At 40.5% G+C, this 22,233-nt stretch overlaps 1 protein-coding gene across 1 annotated transcript in view; it reads right to left on the bottom strand.

The window, feature by feature from the left end:
• The window catches only part of ABCA4 (ATP binding cassette subfamily A member 4), a 121,624-nt gene that overhangs the window by 94,573 nt on the left and 4,818 nt on the right, over positions 1–22,233 (bottom strand). The window contains 6 exon segments of the mRNA XM_042463556.1: positions 2,222–2,419; positions 8,979–9,106; positions 11,725–11,861; positions 13,922–14,063; positions 15,903–15,996; positions 21,268–21,404. Of these exon segments, the coding sequence (XP_042319490.1) occupies positions 2,222–2,419; positions 8,979–9,106; positions 11,725–11,861; positions 13,922–14,063; positions 15,903–15,996; positions 21,268–21,333 (765 nt within the window). The 5' untranslated portion in view covers positions 21,334–21,404.

The raw sequence follows: 22,233 nt of genomic DNA, 5'->3' as shown, positions 1-22,233 counted from the left end.
GTATTAAAGAGCACTAAATGAGGGACATGTGGTGAATCTGGTAAAGGAGATGGACAAATGTAGAACTTTTCCGGTGTACAATTTTTTCATAGCAGCTCTGAGGACATCCTTTCCTCTACCACGTCAACAGTAAGCACAGGAAATCAGAACCAGAGTTGTTTTAGTGTAAGCATAAAAGGCGTGTTAAAAATGGATTTCCTGCCAGACTATAACAATTGTTCAGTTCATCACTGTGGGCTGGGTTGGAGTAAACTCTCATTCCCAAATTTTTCTCTTCCCCTTTCTCCCCCTCCCTTACAAGCAGGCGTCACAAAGTTAAAGATTTCACATCCTAGGGCAGAGTTGCAAAGAGGAGCAGCACTAAGATTATAGGATGAAAGGCGTCTGTTGGAACTTACTATCCTGCTAAAGGCTTCATTCTTTCCAGATAGGAGACTGACATGAAAGCACAGAAAACCTCTACCACACAGATAACTCACAGGCTGTCAGAAGCCTAACAATCTGACAGTTTTATGGAAAGCATACACTGACATTTATTTATAACCTGTCATGTACAGTGAGCAGAAACACTAGCAACACAGGCAGCTCCAGGTTGTTGTTGATGTTTTCTCTGAACTTTCTAGCAGATATAATATTGGAAGGATTGTGAAACTGGAATGCCAAAGAGAAGCTTATTGACTACCTAAAAAAAAATCTTAACATGGAACAAAAGAGAGTGTGTGTGTGTGTTTGAAAAAACTAATAAAAGTACATCAGACATCTATTCTGGATGGTTTGGACTTGCTCTGCTCTGCTCTCCTCTCCTTCTGCCTGTGCCTGCACATTTCCAGCCTTGGCTGATTCTCACGGCCCACATTTTCCGTCCCTGGTACTACTATGCTGAACACTTCTACAGGAAATCTAAAGAATGTGCTGACTCCGACAACTAAAAATGCACTCTTTCCTACTCCTTTTCCTTGCCAGACAAAACTCTACTATTCTTTCTGTGAGTGTGTTGTTTAACACCCGGGCTGTTTGACTCACTCCCAAAGCTTTCCCATTTATACTTGTGTCACTGACAAAGAATTCTTGTAAGCCTTTTCTAAGGCAAAGATCTGGTGTGAATTTCCATTAAACTACTCCCCACCCCTTCTGGACATTTAAACTCTATTCTGGCTTTCCCATACAGTTCATTGCCGCAGAGATAACAAAGTCCTGCTGTGGCATACTGATGAAAAAGGTTATGTTGCACAAAAGCTCAGGCTATTAGTAACCTGCTATTAGAAAACTGTTATGCCAACTGAAATATTTTCTTGAATTCAGTCTTGCAGCTCTTGCCTTGTCCTCTTCTTCTTTTAACATCATAATTTAAAAAAAAACTAAATTTTTTCTTCTCATCCTTTTTTTTTGGGGGGGGAATCCCTTACCCACATATTTTCTTTAAGCCATTTTACCCTCCAAATCATCATCAATGGCATGTTGTACAACCAATGAATGTCCACAGGAAATAATGGGTACTGCAAATGACAACTAGCATAAACGACTGACATAAACACATGTAACTGAAATCTATGCAAGTTTTCTATATATTTTTTAAACTTCTGCAAATCTTTTTTCAGATTGCCTTTCTGGTTACATGAAGATTCACGTTCTGTTAATTTAATCTGCTGTTTGCATTCTATTCTATTTCTCTGTCTAGTCATATACACACACAATCAAATATATATATGAATATATGAAAAGGTGCTGTTGCTTCCTCTTGTCCAGTCAAGCATCCCAGAGTCTTTGCATCTACTGACTAAAACACATGAGCAACTGACGAGAATTAGCACATCTCCATATGGAAACACAGGCTGTTGTTTTTCAGATTTAAAATTATTCAGGGAAGTATCTCTCAGGTGGTCAGGACTCTGCAGAATCCTCACTGTTCTACTGTGGCTGACAAGTATTCCATATTGCTAATTCTCTCTGGCTACCACTGCAAAAGCCACTTATTTCATTGATTCACCTGGGACTAAATATTGTTATAGCACCACCCTAGCAGAACCTTGCCTGATCTGGAACCCTGCAAACACGTTTGACTTTTATTCCCATCATTCCCAGCTGTTGGTGGATGAGGGGAGTTGCAGACCAACATCCCTGGGAGCCACCAGGCTGAGGAATGCTGACCTAGCAACAGGATTCTTAAATACATCATCATCAACATCAACAGAAAGTTAAGTCTTTAGCTGGTACTACTCACCAAATGGAAAAGCTTAAAGAAGTCAACATTTGCATACAGACTGTCCTCAACCTTCTGCAAGGCCTCCTGGGAAAGGGCACACATTGTGCTGTGCACAACTTGAAAGCCACTTGAACTCTTGAAGATAATAAAGCGATTCAACAGGGTCTCGCTGCATGCAATATCTTTCAAAGTCAAGTCTGGGACTCCAAAGGCAAACTGTAGGCAAAGACAAATCACACTTTTAAAAAAAAAATCATCATAGACTGCTTTCTGTCCATTCAGAAATAAGTTGGAAAGACATATCAATAACAATTAGAACTGGCATTAATGTACATAAGACAGCTTCTTTCAAGGCGATGGGCACCTTAAGCAACATGAGAACACTGCTCCATTGGACCAAACATGGCCTCTTTCATCCAGCATCCTGCTTCTATTGGTGGCCAACCCATAAGTAGGGCAGATTCTGCAACTTCTGTTTGATGCTGAGTAAGCTAAATCCTGATAGTGTTACCATCAAACATTGACTACTGAATGCAAGCTCCCCACAAATGTTGGAAACATGGACTTCTGTTGCTGTTGTTTTTATGGTGTCTATAACACTCCTTTTAAAAGGCTTTCATACTCACCATCTATACCAGTTTGGTAGAAACAGTTAATCCTCTCTCATCCCAGTTTTCCAACTGCTTTTGAAATGTCCCAGTTTCTCTCTCCTCCTCCCACTTTTTTCTCAGCTTTCCTCAACTGCTGCAAACTGAGTTCCGAGTGCAAAAGTTGTATGCACTCAAAAACCTCAGCAGTGGGGAAGGACAGGAGGGGTGGAGTCTTGCACTTCTCATTAAGCATTGGAAAAAGCAAACTTCTGCAACCTCTCCTAGCTTATATGTTCTTTTTCATAAATAACATGTGCAATCTTGACCACACTTTGATGATGCTTGGCCACACAGCTCCTTTTCATCTGTGAAATGTTAGAGGCTATGGGTTCTTCAAACATAGACTTGTATCAGTGTTGGCTTTTGGTGGTGAAATAGTAAATTTTGAAGTATAGGAGACACTCAGAATGACAACAGCTATTTATATATTTAAAAAATAGTAGTTTGCATCTACCAGAAGCAAGTCTTTACTGGCTACAGCTGTATTTCCAGGCAAAACTGAAAATGCTATTTATGATCTATAAAGCTGTGCATAGCTTAGGTCCAGGCTATCTTAAAGACTAAATCTCCCTATAGGCTTCCTGAGTTTGATGATCAGAGTGGGCTTGTTTTTGGTCCTACCACCATTACAGATACTGTTAGTGAGGACCTGGCAGAGAACCTTCTCATGGCTGCTCCCAGGCTATGGAACTCAGCTGACCACTCCTTGATTAATTTTTAGGCAAAGACCTTATTATTTAAATAGGCCTTCAGCGTTTGGGATGTGTGGCCAAGCAACTGCAGTGGGTAGGTTTTTTACACTGGGGTTTGGTTCCAGGATGTTCAGATACCAAAATCTGTGGATGCTCAAATCCTATTAAATTACAATACATAGTAAAATAGTGTTTCTTATATAAAATGACAAAATCAAGGTTTGCTTTTTAGAATTTATATATTTTTTGAATATTTTCAAGGCATGGATGCTTGAATCCATGGATAAAAAAAATCCATGGATATGATGGGTCAACTATATTTTGCTTTTAATTTAATTTTTAGGTGGATTAATGTTTATATTTTATGTCAGACTGCTGTAGCGGTATTATTTTAACATATAGTGTAAGCCACTTTGCGTCTCATAAGGGAGAAAAGCAGGATATAAATTAATTAATTAAATAAAGTTGAAGGTTGTTACCTATTCAAGGCCAAACTGCCAACATCCATACCTTGGATCAGAATATGGATTGTTGTTGTTGTGTGCCTTCAAGCTGTTTCTGATTTATGGCAACCCCAAGGAGAGCCTATCATAGGGTTTCTGTCCCCACAAAGTTTCCCTTCAACTCCCACATTTCTAGCATTGCAATAACTTAAAACTTCGGTCAGGCACTTAGAGATACAGTTTAGATATTCAAAGAAAAGGAGCAAGCAAAGTTACCAAGAGAATGTGAACACAGCTAATAGAAGAGTTCTGATTGTACACAATGTTGTTCAGTATCTCACTCTCTGCCATGCTAGAAATTTGTGGACTGTAGGAAAATTTAATTTAGGTCGGTTCTTATTGAGCAATACCCTGACTACACCACTGTTAGCTTTTAAAATCATGTATAGTAAATGATTTGTAGTTGTTGTGATATTACTCAAGTATACTTTGGTGCAGAAGAGTGCAGACAGAAAACATATATAAAAGTAATAAAGTCTGAGCTTTTCGTGAAGCTTCAAATTCTCCAGCCAAGAACATCAGAAAACCTTGTGTTAAGACAAAGCAATGAAAACAGGATGTACGCATTGGCTTGCTGAAATTAATCTCTGCCCTGTAAGAGATGTCATTTATATGCAAACCTTTCCTAAAACAGAGCTTCAGTTTAGAGAATGTCCCTGAAGAGCAAAGGGTTAGAAAAATATTAAACTTCCCTTTTGGTTTCTCATGTAGTCCTGGTTGCAGCCAGGCTTTTTGGAGTCCCCCCTCCCACCTTTCTGTGAGTCAATAACAGTCCATTATCTTTTGTCCAACCTGAAAGCAGCCGTTGAGAAACAAATTCCAGTAATTTTATCAGTGCGCCATTGTTCAACAACCACTTTCAGGAGAAGGGACAAAATATTTCCTCTGTTAATTAACTTCTAGCTTAGGTTTAGCTTTTATGTGTGTGTATGTGTCATTTCCTGCACTCCCAGGGTGCTTATGAGGTCAATGCTTCAACAGTGGTCAGCTTTCCCCCAAAAATCCAAATGCATTCCTGTAACTAGTACCCTCTTTTCATTTTCTTTTCAGAATAACACTGGTGTAGGTGTTGATGTGGTGGGACAAGATATATGAGTAACTGTGATTGGTACTGATGTCCCTTCCTATACAATAGCTGTACGTTTTTGGTAAATTACCAACAGGATGTTGTTTTGTGACTACAGAAGACTGAACAACCATATGCACTGCCACTGCCAGATGAAATCCCTGGGCAGCCTCAAAATTAAACAGGAGATCAAATAAATTCCCCACGTCAGAATGCATGTGGCTGAATGCTCCTGGTTACTGCAGCTTAACTAAAACTGAAGGTCAGAAGTCTAAAGGTCAAAAGGAAGAAATGCTGTAGCCCAGCCATTGCCCTTAAAATCTTAATTTTCTACGTGTACAGATTGTCCATCAGACATATCACCCCCACACCACACTATCACTGGATTAAAGTTCAATTTGTGAATAGTTACATTGCCTGACTGGCCAACTCTAGATTCATGGGCTCTGTGGGTTGAACTAGGCACTACATGAAGTGAAATGCGCAGCACAGAGATGCCTTTCCATCTCCCATTCCCTTCAACTTGTTTCCAGGCCAAAATTCTGCCCTTCACACTTTTAGGAGAAGGGTGAAAGGGGAGGAAGGAGAGAACTCAGTTGCTACCAAATGAAAGTTCTTGGTTGTTTTTTTTTACAAAGCTCCCCTCTGTTTATGGCAGGGGGAGAATTGCAAATGGGAAGCATCATCTAGGGAGGAAGGTCTGAGGTTCAAAAGTGGTGGGCCCAATTCCTTATGCAAGGATTTTTTTTTTATCCATGGATTCAAGCATCCATGGCTTGAAAATATTTTAAAAATATACAAATTCCCATAGGTAAACCTTGATTTTGCCCTTTTATATAAGGGACACCATTTTACTATGCCATTATATTTAATGGAACTTGAGCATCCACAGATTTTGGTATACACAGGGGGTCCTGTAACCAAACCCCAGCGGATACCAAGGGCCCACTATAAAAGGAAAAGGAAAACACTAATCAGTACACTAATCAGTTTAACCCTGATAATCACATCTGAAAGGCTGACAACATTTATATTCCTGCGTCAGCAACCAAAGGGCTGCTTTGACAAGGGAGCGGGATATGGGTCAATCTATACTTGGTATGTTGATACTCTCTATTAAGAGCAAGGGCTTCCTCCCACCCTGCCCAACACATTATGACTGAGAATTCCTCCCCTCCCCACCAGCCCTGCTGAAAACAAACTGGTTCTCAGCCAAATAAGAACAACAAATTTAGACAAGCAATCTTGCTAGTTTTTATAGTTAATACAAAGTTCTTGGCAAGTCTCCCCTATGATCTCTTCAGTGGTGTGTTGAAACTGTCTTGGCTTGTTCAGGTTGGCACCTCAATGATTTTCGACACCCACTGATGGGCAACCAGTTGTCCATTCCACTGCCGGCACTCAGCCATAGACGTTTTTTGTATGGATGTTTAACCATGCAGGATTTGTTCTTCAGCAGAAAGCACAACTTATGCTGGTAAGGGTTTTTAGGTTTCACTTTGTACAGAATATTGTGGAGGAAGGGTTTCCCCATCAGGCAGGATAAAACTCTCTCCTGTGTGCTGTTTCTTCAAAAAGCTGCCAGAAAGCTTCCTACAGTTCTAGCCAGAATCCAATCAGTGGAACAATCCAGCAATCATCACACAAGCCACCAACAATTTCCAAAAGCCCAGTGGAGTGAAAAGCATGCTCATTAATTCCATCTCCTGCTGGCCACAAACAGCCACACACATTCCCCACATTTGGGCATGATAGAGAAAGAAAAAGGAAGGGGAAACAAAAAAATTGCCATTCAGCCAGTCCCCCCCCCCTCTTTTCCTTTTCCCAGCAGTTTGAGAAGCCTTACTTCTACAGATCTGATTCATCAGGCCTGATTCATAAGACCCACATTCCTCTCTGGGCTCCCCAGCCACAAGGACAGCAGGCAATAAGTCACACACAGACCATCTATGAAGGGTAGGTGCTTTGAGAACAATCTGGGGTCACAACTGCCCAGTTATGTTTTCCTCTCCAAAGCTATTATTTGATAAGAATTCCAAAATAGGGGATCTGCCTGTCAATGGCCTCCTCTATTCACCTGAGACAATGCCCTGGCAATGCCTTTCCACCTTTGCCCTCACTGACATCAAGAGTGGTGAATTTTAACATTTCTCTTGCACAGCATTTTGATCCCATTCACTGATCTACTGAAATAACATGATGCATAGCCATGCTACAAAGGGAAACCGAGCCAGGTCTCGTCATGGATGAAAATGTCCTTACTAGGCATATTCATAGCCAAAAATTAGGTTCAGCAACAGACTTCCAAAGCAATAAAGACAATGTCTAAACTTGGGCTTTAAGCAGTCATTACACAGTCTGAACTGCAACAACCATAATTCCTCACTAGTCATCAAGCTGGACAGGACAGATGGGAACTTCAGTCCAAAAACATCTGGAGGGCAATAAGTTCCAACTATGACAAAATCATAATTAAAGATTTGGCACAAACCAGGTTATGAAGCCATTATTTGAAGAAAAATTGTAAGATATGTTTTACATTCATGAAGGTTGTATTACTTGTGTGCTGATCAACTCAGCATGAAGGCCTGGCTAAAGCAGTTAATCCCCAGCATCTGTGCTTTCAAGGTGACACGCAGGTTTTATTCATATCTCTTATTTAGCACAGTCAAAGCAGTGACTTAGCAAAGTTAACGAAACCATAGTTAATAGACATGAGGATTTAACTAGACTTAAACTTAATGTAGGAGTGTATCACATGTGGAAAATCCCATGTAAAAAACAGGATTTAAAAGCTGGAAACCCCCCCGCAAAAGTGGGTTGATTTTCACATGTGTCGCTATTAAACTGGTGTTAACCGGAATGGAAAGTACCGTAGACAAAAGCCACTCCTTTTTATTTTCAGGATTTTCCTAAAGTAAATAAGAGCGGCTTTTGTCTATTTTCCGTCTGCTTTCCGTTCGGGTTAATTCCACTTTAACAATGATGTCATGTGAAAATCAACCCACTTTTGCAGGGTTTTTTCTGATTTAAACCCCCATTTCTGTATGAGATTTCCCCTGTGTGATAAACTCCAATGGCTAAAACTAACCATATTATTTTCTTGGGTTGTTACATACCTGTTAAGAAATTAGGTGCCTTAACCCCTACTCATGAAGGCTGGGGAAATATTTGGGCCTCCAGATGTTTTGTACTACAACTATCACAATCCACAACCATTCCATTATGTTTGGTTGGGGCTCCTGGGAGTTGACCCAAAGCATCCGAAGAACCTACACTTTCCCCTTCATGTTCTTAATGTTTGTAGAAGAGATAAATTTCCAATGGGGTCAAAGAGAGTGGTAATTTCCATTATAACAATTGTGGAATTCATACGATTGCCTCACTGGACAATCTCCAGAGTGGAGTAAGGGTGGTTAAAATGTTTTCATTTCAGAATTCAGGGACATAGCCATGTTAGTCTGGAATATCTGTATGCAAAGAGATCTTGTAGCATCTTTGAGACTTCATTTCAGAAAGTAGTTTTAACTCCTATTATTAGTCATAACCAGGATAGAGTCACTTAATCAGATTTACTTGTTTGTTGACTCACTGTTCAATAATTGATTCAGTGGGTATACTCTAGCTGGGACAAACCAACATGATTCCAGCTGGGAACTGACCAAAGGTTGTCTGTTGTTGTGTATATTGTTGTATCATAGCTTGTTTTATGAGTAGTTATCAGTATTGGAAGTAGTATTTTTAGTATTTGAGCATAAGTACATTTATGCATAGTCAGTGGGAAAATGTTGTTCAAGTATGTGAATGCATAAGAAATGTACCCATTGTAAATATTCAGTTTGCTGAGATACGCCATTAACCCACCTGTTCTGGTCGCACTTGTGCATTCAGCAGGTGGTAAACAACCAGATCTGGAAGGCCTACATCTTCAAGCAGAAATTTAGTTAGGTTCTCCCCATCTTTTAAGATATCTTGGACTCGTATTCCTTTTCCTGGGTGAAGACAGAAATGGCATGAAAGCGTTTAAGAGTTGGTTATGCATTATCATCTTCTGGGCAAACCATTATACTTGTGAAAGAACTGTCAGTTGTTGGCTTTAAACAAACCACTATTGTTTTGACTCTCAGCTCGCCTATTATATAAGACGGGGACAATAATACTCACCAACCTTATCAAATTTGTAGAGGAGACTGAAATAATGTACTCCAAGGGCCCTGAGCCCTATTAAACTACAGTTTAATATTTGGAAGAATAACAACTAAACTGAGCAAAATATCTTAGAAGATGATTTTGTGAAAAAGGTCCTTATATTAACACAAACTAACCCCAAACATCATTTCCTAGAATTTTTCTAGATTTCCTCAACCTTATCTACCCATTATTAGGGTGAAGAATTTTGAGAATCAATATCCATACATATATAATTGCAATACTTTAATAAAATTGGCATTTCCTGATGGGTAGTTTTCTCTGATGTAGTTGGCCCTCCACATTTGTTAGTTTCACTTTTGCAGATTTGATTACTCACAGATTATTTGCTGCCACTTCTGCTGCTACCCTATGCCATCTTTAATAGGCACTGCAAACCTCATGAGATTGAGAGAATGCGAATAAGGCTCATAAGACCCTATTAAAATGGCATGGGGCAGCAGTGGATCTGGCAGTAAGCCCCACTAGCCACCCGCTTCTGCCTTGCAAAGGAACCCCATCACTTTGAAGGCATCTGTGGTGGGCTGAATTGGCAGGTTGTATTTTTTTGTACGTTAAATATGGTTTGAGGGAGGCTAGAGATGGGCCCAAAACACACTGCAGAAACAATCCAGTTTGAGACTGTTTTAACTGCCCTGGGTCAATGCTAAGGAATGCTGGGAACTGTAGTTTTGTGAGACATTTAGCCTTCTCTGTCAGAGAGCTCTGGTGCCACAATAAACTACAATCCCCAGGACTCCCTAGCACTGAGCCAGGGCAGTTAAAGCAGTCTCAAACTGGATTATTCCTGCAGTGTGTTTTGGACATAGGCCACAGTTTTTCCACTTTCACAGGGGTCCTTGAAGGCTGTACCTCTAACCCCAGTTAATATGGAGGTCTGACTGTACTCCCCATTTATGTTGGACTACAGTTTTCATCATTCCAATCAACATTATTATAAGGGAACTGTAGTCCTACACATCTGGAGGTTTCTGATTTGGGAAGTCATCTATTAGAGAAGTTTTGCTCAGATGAACTGTTTTAATGCCAGTGCTCTCCTATTCAGTTCCAAGAGTTTATAGAGTAGTATCAAGCTGCATTAATGCAAACCAGTTAATGCAAGAACTTTTGCATGATGCAATGTGGAACATATTGCAGGCTGAAGGTAGGATGTGTTGAGAAGCAGTTGCTTGGGAGGACCGAAACAGCTTGGGAAATACTATTCTAAAAGAAGTGCATTCATTTAAAGAAGCAAACAGCATTTAAGGGTTTCTTTTTGGAAAAAGCACTTGAATGTGGAATGACAGTTGCATTGCACGTTACACAAAAAGGCTTGGCATTTGGACCACGCTTGTTTATTTTTCAGAATGCTGAAAGGGATTGGCATGCTCATAAAACATAGCGCTGGGGTTTCAAAGAATGAAGAAAAGTTCCAGTGAGCCTGGAGTGTGGCCCTGGAGCTGTGAGTTTGAAAGCTCTTGAGTACTTTGTTGTTGGGTGGTTGTACTCTGTGTGTGCGTTTATGCTTTTCAAATGCTTACTCGAGAAGAAATGGTTTTAGAATCTTTTTCTTCAGTTCACCTCCCAAAGACAGTTGCAGTACTTTAGATGGTGCCTTGGAGGAAGTCCTGAATTCTTCCAATTAGTTTCTCATGACCAGGAGAGGATTAATCATTATGCTAAGTAAACTAGAGAGTAGACATCTTCCCAATCAAACTGGATCACCTGCTGTGTGGCCTAATTACAGTATTTTTAAGTTTTCCTAAGTCTACTCCATGAAAATCTTTCAAATATCCTACAGATCAGAACATTGCATCTCATTCTATAAAAGCCAAGAAAGAAGTCGACATAACCTCTAGAATGAAAATAATGGCAAGAATCAGTTTGTTCATTCATTTTTTTATCCCTTGATAATCGCCACACCAAGTGATGGCTTGCCTGCTTGAAACAGCTTTCATGGTTCAAATAGACAGAGTGCCCATGTCACTTTTCAAAAGAAATGGTTGATATGTTCAGCTACAAGCAGTAGTGCAGTGGGGAAGTAAAGTCCCTGAATGTTTTTCAGAGCAGGAGTCATATGTCATTTGCAAGAGTGCCAGAGTAACTGAAGAATCCTCCTTGTTCTGGTAAGCAAATGAGGTGATAACAAAGCTTTCAAGTGTGTGTGTGTGTGTTTTAGAGAGAGACTGAGACAGACAGAAAGAGGGGGATTAACACAGAGGAATAATGAGAATAAACAAGCAGGGAGTACACCGCCTTCCTCTTTCCTTCCAACAAGAAGGTCAAATTTTGACTTTCACACAAAAATGCTTCAGGCACAGGTTAATCAAGTTGAAACAGTTTAGTCACTCCTTATCTTTTGACCGGGGAAATAATTAACAGCTTTTTAGAAAGGAAAGAGAACAGGACAGATTACTGTTACCTGCAATCCTTTCAGGATTTGTCCGTATTGTTTCCATGAACTGGGTTAGGGTCCGTAGCTCTTCCCAGAGTCGGCCCAATTCTATTTCGCGGGATCCCAGCAACAGTTCTTGAGCATCTTGGTACGCTCTTGCTAAACTGTAAAATAGGGGCAGAAATGATACTTGGTGTTTAATCTTATATTTTATAAATAGGCTTTGCTGCTCTATTAGGTAGTGAGACAAGGACACCAGGAAAGACAGGCAATCTTCCTAGGCTAGAGCTTGAAAAAGTTGCTTTGTTGGACTATTGGGATCCCTCTAGCCCATGTGGCCAGTGACTCCTCCAAGTTCTGGCCTTGGCTAGCAGCAACCAAACATCATTTCCACAAAGGCACAGACTCAGGAGGGTGGGATGGCTGAGATTCTCAGGAAGAACAACCAGAGGAGCTGCCATCATCCCAAGCATCTATCACCTCGAGCATCAATTACTTGAGGTGGCTACCTCAGTCTACATTAGGACTGACCCTACCCTTAGTTATAATTAAAAGACTGGAAACATGTCCTCCTCCGCCTATCCTGAATATTACTCAGGGCCAATCCTGCCATTAAAAAGAGTGAGGTGGCCACCTGCAGCAGTGGCCTATTATCATGACTCTTCTTTGTTGGTAGATAGAATGTGCATCTTGTGCAATCTGTCCTGAAGCCTTAACTACGGTAATCCAATGTGGTAGAGGATGCTTTCCCACTTCCAACAATGAAGCAAAATTCAGCTACCAGTCTCATCTCATTCTGGATGTTGACTTAAGAGTGGGCCTCATCATCTTGTCCTTCTCAGACATCAAATTGTCTTGGGCAAGCCCTGCCTTCAGTGGGTTCAGGGAAATAAAAAGTTTTCATTTTATTTTCCACCCATGGTCTTGCTTTGCCTTTATAACATGGGACTTATCCTTCTGTTTTCCCCTCAGTTTTTAGTGTATTCCACAACATTGTTTAATTGTAAAATGTTTTTTAAAAAGTGGGGGGGGGGGGAAGAATTTGAAAAGAACAAATTAATACTTTTTATTCTTATATAGGGGCTATACAGATGGGCACCATGCAGCCGTCCCTTTTAGCTCCAGATTGGTGCCACAGTCTGCTCCCTGTAGGGAACAAAAAGAAGCTGCTCTAAGTAGCTTCCTGGAAGGGGCATCATAAGCGCCATGGTGTGGCATCATGATGCCCCTTCCATCCAGTGCCATTTGGATGCTGCGCCTGGCATGCGTCATCATGGCATGCAGTGTGTGGATGGGAGTGCGCCGTAATGGTGTCTGGATGGTGCGGTAAGGGCTTGGAGCATGCGAACGCTCAGCCCTCACCACATGTACAGGATGCCACAAAGTGCCAGTCTGTACCCCCCAATAGTCATTTTTAAAACTCTGGGTCAACACTGTATGTGTGTGTGTGAAAATGGGAATGTAAGCATCTGGGAAAATATTATCTAGATTCTCAGCAGGGACGAAGCCAAGGGGGGTTCTTGGGGTCCGGACCCCCCCCCCCCCACTTAAAAAAAAAAATGTGGGGGGCGCCGCCCCCCCCCCCCCCACCCCCCCCTATAAAGGGGGGGCTTATTTGGGAGCCCCCCCCCCCCCCTTTTCCTAAAATCCTAGCTACGTCCCTGTTCTCAGGAACACATAAATGAAGAAATTGTGCCAATACACGAGAAAACTGCTCTCTGGTGGGAGAACTTTAATGTGTGGTATAGACAAGATTTTTCCACATGCAGCTCACAAGCTCTAACACATTTCTATTTACCCATTTTTAAATATAAATAAAATTGTCCACAGCCTGGCTCACCTGAGACAATTTTCATGCCAACAGATATCAGAGATATACAGTACTAGGATGTCCTAAGATATTCTGCAGCTAGTTCTTCCCCATACATTGAGGTGCATAATACCCAAGTGATGCCAATTTATTTTGGCATCTGAGGCAAAAACCAACTAACCAACCAACCAACCCCAAGCGTTTCCCTCCTCTGTGACAGTGGCAATACTAACAACAAATCAAATAAATAGTATTTTGTTCCCTCTTTGTGATACTGATATCTGCTGGCTGAAGGAGCTACCTCACTCTGGCACAGCCGTTGATACATGTATGCTGTCTAAATACAACATGGCTGCTTAGAAGGCACAAGTCTTTCTCCTTATCTCCATGAGACAAGAGGCTCCCTTTACTTACATAGAATTATTGTAGTTAGATACAACACCAGGGGACTCTCCGCGTGTGGGACTTCTGAAACAAGGGTTGTTCATGTTACAGAAGATGCCTTGGAGCCATGGCAGAGTTCCTGCAGAGGGCATTGCTTTGTTTGGGAAGTGACCTTGATATGAGAAAACAGGAAGCAATTAAAAAAAAATATCTGTAACTAAAGATAATAAAAGCTTAATATCTGTAACTGAAGTACCTGTAACTAAAGTTAGAATTAAGATGCATTATTTATAGGAAGAATTTTGGTAGAGACTTTTAGTCTTAGTGTTATAAAAATACCACCATTTTCCCTTGCGACATTTCTAACCTAAGGTTTGTCAGTTTGAGCTTTGGTGTCCTTCTTGCTCACAAAAATTAGCATGCCAGAGAAAAAGGTTTTAGCATAGATTTCCCTCTGACTTGCTATCTTTCTACAAGCAGGAGGTTGCTTGGTTTATATTTGCACACGAGTGAATATTGAAACCTAAAATTTCAATTAAGTTTCAAAAAAGTACAGATCAGGACAACACTATATGATATCATTTCCCTACATATTTCAATGTACAGTATTCTTATTCAGAGTTTAGTAACATTCATATGGATATTAAATGAATTTTAGAAAAAGGACAAATATTCCAAAATTCTTCTAAGCTGTATTTGCTTAAAGTTAAAATTTATATTCTTTTAATTTGCATATTTTCAGTTTAGCACAACAAACTCGAACTTCTGGTGGATTTTGTAACTTCAAGGGAACTATTTGAGTGTCATATTCAGAGGTTCACTTTGGTATAACTGTGGTTTAACTTGGTTATGGTGCTGTGTAGTGTCAGGAATCTTAAATTAATGCCTTAAAATTAATGAGCAAGATTAGAGATTTGCATTTTTAAAAAGTATTTTACAAAGCTAAATCTCTAGGGAGAGCTGAACACACTTAAAATGGATGCCTGGGGTTAAAAGATTGGGGAAAACATTGGGGAAAGATGCATGGGCTCCACCAATCTGTTATCCCAAAAAGAGACAGCTGAGAAAAAACACATGCAGACACATATCCTGTCCTGCCGTATCAGCACATCAACATTTCCACAAACACACAAACAGCAGCCAATGAGACAGAGCAGCAAAATGTTGTTTAGAGAGTGGCACATCACAGGTTTCTTCAGAAACACAGGAGTGGGCAAAGGGTTGCCCATGGGCCACATGTGGCTTAGGGCTGCTTTTGTAGTCCCCAGGAGGACCCACAAGGGGTAAATAATTTTGCTAAAGAATGCCCCAGAAAGCCCACTGGAGAGGGATGGCATTTCTACCATGTTTGGAGCCCACCTAGGTCCACAGGGGTTGAAAAATGCAAACATTTCCAGAAATTTTTGGCCTCCAAATTCCTTCTAGGGGTCTTTTCCACCATGTTTTGCAGGACCCTGGATCAGTTTAAGTCTGAGATGACTATATTTTACAACCAGAACTAAACAAGACGTAATTTCTACTCACACCCCAATGATAAAAATTGGCATCAAAAAGGCACCAAACCACAGTGAAAATAACCTAGAAGGTGTTTGGGGTCATTTTGGAGCATATAAATCCACTGTTTTATTTGTGTGTGTGTGTGGAATTGTGGGGGGGGGGGGGGGAATAGTGGCAGGTTGTGCATCCTTCCAAGGTCTCCTTAAACTAGAGACCAAAACAGCCCACTACATTTCCACAGTTACCCACCCCTGGGATACACCTCATTTACACCAAGTTCGTGACATCATGCATCTGATAACATGTAGTTTGTCCCTGGAAAACAGATAAGCTTTGCCAAAAAGCCAATCAGAAAATCAGCTGATTTTTAACCTAAACGAGAAGGCCTATGTTCCAAAAAAAATAAATAAAATAAAATAAAATAAATAAAATAAAAAAGAAAGAAAGAAAGAAAGAAAAGAAAAGAAATGAAAAGAAAAGAAAAGAAAATGTTTGTAACAAATGATGCTCTTACATTCATGCTGGCGATAGACTGGATTAACACTCCTCAACCAGACTAGGACGAGAAATAAGGACAAAGGCCATAGAAGTTCGACCAGAAGACGAAGCTGGAAGGGGAAAAGAGAAATTGGATGCATTAATCTCTCATGTACACAGTGCTGGCCTGATATCTTTTGCTGCCTCCGTCACAACAACAAGTGATACACACCTATTCCCCCTGCCCCCAAGCCAAGCCAAGATGGATAGAGTCTAAAGCTGGCTACATAATTTTATCACCCGAGGCAGAAAATCTCACAAACACTTCTTTTCCTTCATAGTAAACATGCAATAATAATAAATAACCATTTGGTTGTCCATGACACCTAAAATTAGATGCCTGTGAAGCAGTGGTTGCATTCTGCTTAATAGAAGAGTCAGCTGTGCACACACAATCTGAATGCACAATGCACCCGGCATACAAGGCAGCCCTATAAAAACACAATTTTTTAAAAAGTGCTTTTCTAAGGAGTTTATCGCATGGGAGGCACAACGCCCAAATCCTGTGGATAAACGGGTTAAATCCCATGAATATCCCCAAGAGCAGGATTGTTTCCAGACGTGTCAGAGCACTTTGGCATTAGCCCAACATTAACCTGTGCAAAAAACAGCAAAATCAAACCGCTTTTTAACTTCGGGATTTTTTAATCTCGTTTTTCAATCTATTGTTTTTATTGTGTACCTTTAAGTCATTTCCAACTTCTGGAAAACCTAAGGGGTGTTCTTTGTAGGATTTGTTCAGAGGGGGGTTTGCCATTGCCATCCTCTGAGGCTGAGAGAGTGTGACTTGCTGAAGAACACCCAGTGGTTTACATGGCTGAGCCGGGATTGGAACCCTGGTCTCCAGAGTGATTGTCCAATGCTCAAACCACCACACCATGCTGGCTCTCACTTTTAAATTAATGTTTGTGTAATTTTAATTCTATAGACAGTTCAATATTATTTTACTCTTAAGCTTTTAGTAAGTTTTTAGATATGTGTGGTTTTACATCTGTCTCTCACTCTCTTTCTTTTTTACTTCTGTATAGGACCTTAGTGGACACCAACCCTCAGGGCTGCACTCTGTGATTTAGAACCATTAAACAATTACAGTAAACTGTGAGACAGCTGATACAAGGCCAGATAGTTGCTCAGTCTGTCAATGCCACAAAACAGACTTAGCCATTCTGAGGAAAAACACACAGCCTTCTGACAACTGAGTTGTTCACACACTACATTGTTGGTGTATCCTTCAGCAACCTTCAGTGTACAGTCTGCTCTTCATAACCACAGATTTTTTTATCCATCAATTCAAGTATCCATAGCTTGCAAGTATTTTAAAAATATATAAATTCAAAAAAGTGAACCTTGATTTTGCCATTTTATAAAAGGGACACAATTTTACTGTGCCCTTGTATTCAATGGGACTTGAGCATCCATGGATTTTAGTATCCACGGAGGATCCTGGAACCAAACCCTAGTGGATACCAAGGGCCCCCTGTATACATATTAAGAGTAAGGCACAAATATTACAACCTAGGATGGATCTACACTGACCAGAATACTTGGGGCTACTGCTGGAGTATCCTGGCCTTAGAGCTGCCCTGAATTCCCCCATTATCTAGGCACTCCAAAGTGATGCTGGGTGGCTGTTTAACACATGTCCCACTGTGCTGCCTGGCACTGCCCTGCTGATGCGAGTTCCTTCTTCTGCGGTTGAAAATAAGGCACCATTGTCAATCACATGGTTGGGCATCTCATTCTAACCTCAAAGGGAATGACTAGTGCCAGTACCGATGGCAGGCGGCACAGTGGGACACGTGTAAGCAGCCACTTGGCGTCATTCCAGATGGTCTGGAAAATCCAGAGCAAAAGATAGATCTTTTTAATCCAGTGAAAGGGAGGGATGGGCTGGATTACATGCAGAAGTAGTCTCATGTCATGAAAGCAGGCCACAGTTGGTTGAATCAGGGCTTTGCTCCTGTGTTGTAAAAACAGGATGCCATGAGGGTTCATTTGGCCCATGTAGATATGCCCCTAGTTGCAGAAAATGAAGATATGGGCATATCTCAGTTAACAAAACCTCTGACATAGAAGCTTCTTTTTATAAATCTTTTTACACTTGGCCAATCCCTCTTTTCCTCCATGTCCTCTGTCTAGCTGGATTTTTTTAGCAGCATTGGCATTGGGAGGATACTAGCAGGAAGGGTGGAAAAACACAAAATTTGGTTATTGGGCTGCAGCAGTATGCCTGCAGTAAATAATACAATAAAGCTTGGGCTTCATCTGGTGTGTTGACCATCCTTTGCATTTAATATAGAGTCTAATCATGTGCTCTTTTACTCACTAGCCAGTCTAGTTAAGGCTAAAATCCTGTTTATGCTTAGTTCAAAAGTGCAGTACAGTACATTTATTCTCCATCTTACAGGAAAAAAATCAACCTATCTGAATATGCTGGAAGAGATTCCTGCAGATACCACGGACAGTCAAAAAGACAAATCAATGAGTCCCAGAGAAAATAAAGCCTGAAATCTCCCTAGAATCCAGAATGACAAAACTGAGGTTATTGCACTTTGGGCATGTCATGAAGTGACATGCCTCATTAGAAAATTGAATCATGCTCGGCAAATTAGAAGGGAATACAAAAACCACATTACAGGTGGATAGACCCAGTCAAGGAAACCACAGCCCTGAGTCTGCAATCTTAACAAGTCTGCTAATAACAGGCTGTCTTGGAGGTTTCACACTTACAGTCACTGCTGATTTAACAGTAGTTAACAATAAGTGTGAAGATGCAAACAATGGGATTCAAGTATTTAGCAAAGATCCAGCATTGCACTCCTAGCTGCATTTTTAGAACTAAGATGTGTCTGCTCCTATGCTCAGTATCTCAGTGTACAAATGTAAAAATTCCATTCTACCAATATGTTTAGCACTTGACTTTCAAAGTATGATGGCAAATCACCAGGTCTGACATAAATTAAACCTTAAAAGAACAGCAATGTTGGCCCTAGGCTTTTTAATCTTCCTTCTCCCACAACCACCTTCACCCTTTGGAAATGCCCCAACATATTGTTTAGCCCTTTTTTGACTTTGATTGAAAGGACCCAGATGTTGAACTGGAGACTGAATTCCTTCCTCCAGATCCCCCAGGATGATAAACAACACAGGGAATGTTCTCAGATTGCCCCATTTAACTTTTACCTCACAGCATTTCTCAGATACAGTAATTGTTGTTTGCCCTAAGGTAGACCTACAAGCTCTGTGGAGTTTCAGTGCTATTTAAGGTTGCTGACCATTCCCGCCCAGTTTAGCAACTGCAAAATCAGGGAATTTGGTGTTTGGTTGGATAGGATCCAATCTTAAAACCTTTCAAGTTAAAAAAAATGAAACATAGGGTCAAAGCCAAGAATTCAAAATGTTATTTTGGAAGACAGCAGGAGAACAACTAGCAGCTTAAAGCTTTTCAAGGAAAAGCAACATGCTAAGCTAAATGTGTAAAGGAGGTGTGGACAAAGTGCAACTTTCCAGATTCTGTTGGACTGCACCTCACATTATGTCTAGCTGTCATAGCCAATGGTGAGGAATGCCAAGAGTTGTAGTCTAATTACATCTGGAGGGCTGCACTTTGGCGACTCCGATGGAGGGTCCATCTGAGCCTAAATATGGGAACCGTCTCAATTTGTCCACTACACATAGGTGTTGTTGCTGTTGTGTACTTTCAAGTAGTTTCATACTTATGGTGACCCTAAAGCAAACCTCTCATGGGTTTTCTTGGCAAGATGTGTTCAGAGAAGATTTGATTCTCTTGAGGATGAAAGCATGTGATTTGCCCAAAGTCATCCAGTGGGTTTCATGGCCAGGTGGGGAATCGAATCCTGGTCTCCAGAGTTGTAGTTCAACACTCACACCACTCTACCACACTGGGTCTCACACACACAGGTAGGGGAGGTTGACAATTTGCCCAGCATGACCATTTCACCCTAAATTACCCCAATTGAGAAGCTGAAAACAAAAACAAGCAAACAGCTACACAATTTTTTAAAAAACTGACCTCCTTCAGCATTTGCTGTTGCTTCCCAAATAGTACTATGAGCACCGTATTGCAAAATGAGGGAGAAGGAAGAGGTTTGACTGATCAGAATCTGTAATTGGATGCAGATTACAGATTCTGATCAGTCAAACCTCTTCTTTCTTCTTCATTTTGCTAATTCAATTTTTTTATTCCTATTTTGCTTTCCTACCTAATTTTCAAAGTGATTTGCAAATACAAAACAATGTAGCATCTAAAAATAATGTGAGCCAGCGTAGTGTAATGGTTTGAGTGTTGGACTATGACTCTGGAGATCGGGTTTTGATTTCCAGCTTGGCACGAAACCCACTGGGTGACCTTGAGCAAGTCACATGCCTTAGGCAAAAGCAATGGCAAACCTCCTCCGAACAAATCTTGCCAAGAAAATCCCATGTTAGCGTTGCCTTGGGGTCACCATAAATCAGAAACAACTTGAAGGCACCCAACAACATAAAAGAAAGAGGTAGTAGACACCTTCTTACATAGCGTCAGAAAAAAGTAGTTTTCCAAGGAATGGATAAATCCAAGTTTTTAAATCTTCAAGATTATCCTGGCATTCACATGCAACTGCTATTGGTGATCTGGATTCATATATGATGATGTATCCAAGGAGATCAGTGGTACTCGGATGAGCATTGTGAAGGAACCAGGAGATAAGCATACATGTGCACAAAGGAATGTGAGCTTGCTTCCCTTTTTGGATCAGGATATACATTTCTACATATTCAATTGAGAATTTACATTTATGATGATATAGCTTCACCCACACTCTCCCAAACACATCTTGTGTGTTTTGGACTGGAGGCACTTTTGTCACAAGTTCCTGGCCTTTGAAGAAATGAATCACATAAAAAGATTTCAAGTATTTTGGATAGTTGTTTCCTGTGGCAAAAGCCCACTGTTTATTTTTATCTCCATAGAAGCGTCTTTGATGGCATTCACATATGAGTATAGCTGGAGCTCTGCAGGAAGTGAACCCTCTCCACAATTTCCCCTTTTGGTGGGGCTGCGTAACATGTGTTAAAACTTTTCTTCTCCATGGAGTCTTTTAATAATAAAACAGTCAAGTACGTTGAGGCTTCTTGCCCTCCTCCCCAGATACTGAGCACAATTCTGAACTTGACTCTAAAATTATGTACATAATTATCACCTTTTTGGGGGGGAATGAAATAAACAGTGCAGCAGATATCAGGATATATTTAGAATCTTGTGAAATATACCAGCTGCCTGAGAAAATGAACTTTATTTTTTAGTGTAAATTTACGAGTACCTGTACACATACATGGCTTACCTTTTGCCGTTTCCTAAGCGTCCAGTTTTTCCATAGTAGAAGTCTGACCTGTCTGAGGAAACCCATTCTTGTCCAGGATTGGCAGCATACCAGACTTGGAAAATAGCAATCCTTTGTTGTTATCTGATCATACACAGCTGAATCATGAAAAGAAATGAACTTATAAGCAGATGTTATTTTATTGGCACAGATTCGCAGTGTTTGCATGTGTGTGTTACGAACTTAGCTCTGAACAAAATTTCAGCCAAACTAGACCATTGTAAATTGATTATCACTTGTCTGGCTTCTTGTGTCACAATAGTCTAGATTGTGATTTCTTGAATTCTGGCTTCTTCTTGTGTCCAAACCCACTCTGTCTAAATAATCCATGGCTTGTTAGTGACCAGCAAACCACGATTAGAAATGATGATTTATGGTCAGGATAATTTGTGACTAAAGAAACAAACCATGGCTAATAGCGACCGTGGTTTACTATAAAGTATGAACACGGCCATTGGTTGAATGCCAATATGTTGTGGCCTGGAATTGCTTGTTCTTTGCGTCTGGTGTCAGGAGCAGCATTAACACTAAATTGTTCTATGTCACACTACTTCGGGTTTAGAGAATTGCTTCACTGAATCAGATAAAGTTCCAAATTCTTTCTCCATGTCTGAAGTTTATGTTCCCATTTCTGAAGGTGAAGTTTGCCAGCTCACAAGCAAGCATATGAAGACCTATCTCTGTCTAGAGATATAACACCATTTTACAAGAAGGCTCTATTTAGTTACCCCAGATTGTTGCCATTTATACATCTCGAATACTTTGAAGAGCTGTGATTTAACAGATACAGGTAGCCCCTCCACCCATGTAGAATACAACTATTCCATGCATAGTTGTCATAACCAGTTCAGTATTTCAGTATTATTATTTCATAATAATAATAATAATAATAATAATAATAATAATAATAATAATAATAATAATAGA

Source organism: Sceloporus undulatus, chromosome 4 (genome assembly GCF_019175285.1).
Source record: "Sceloporus undulatus isolate JIND9_A2432 ecotype Alabama chromosome 4, SceUnd_v1.1, whole genome shotgun sequence".
Lineage (NCBI taxonomy): Eukaryota > Metazoa > Chordata > Lepidosauria > Squamata > Phrynosomatidae > Sceloporus > Sceloporus undulatus.
The sequence above is the reverse complement of the archived record's forward strand: the minus strand, read 5'-3'. Positions and strand labels throughout refer to the sequence as shown.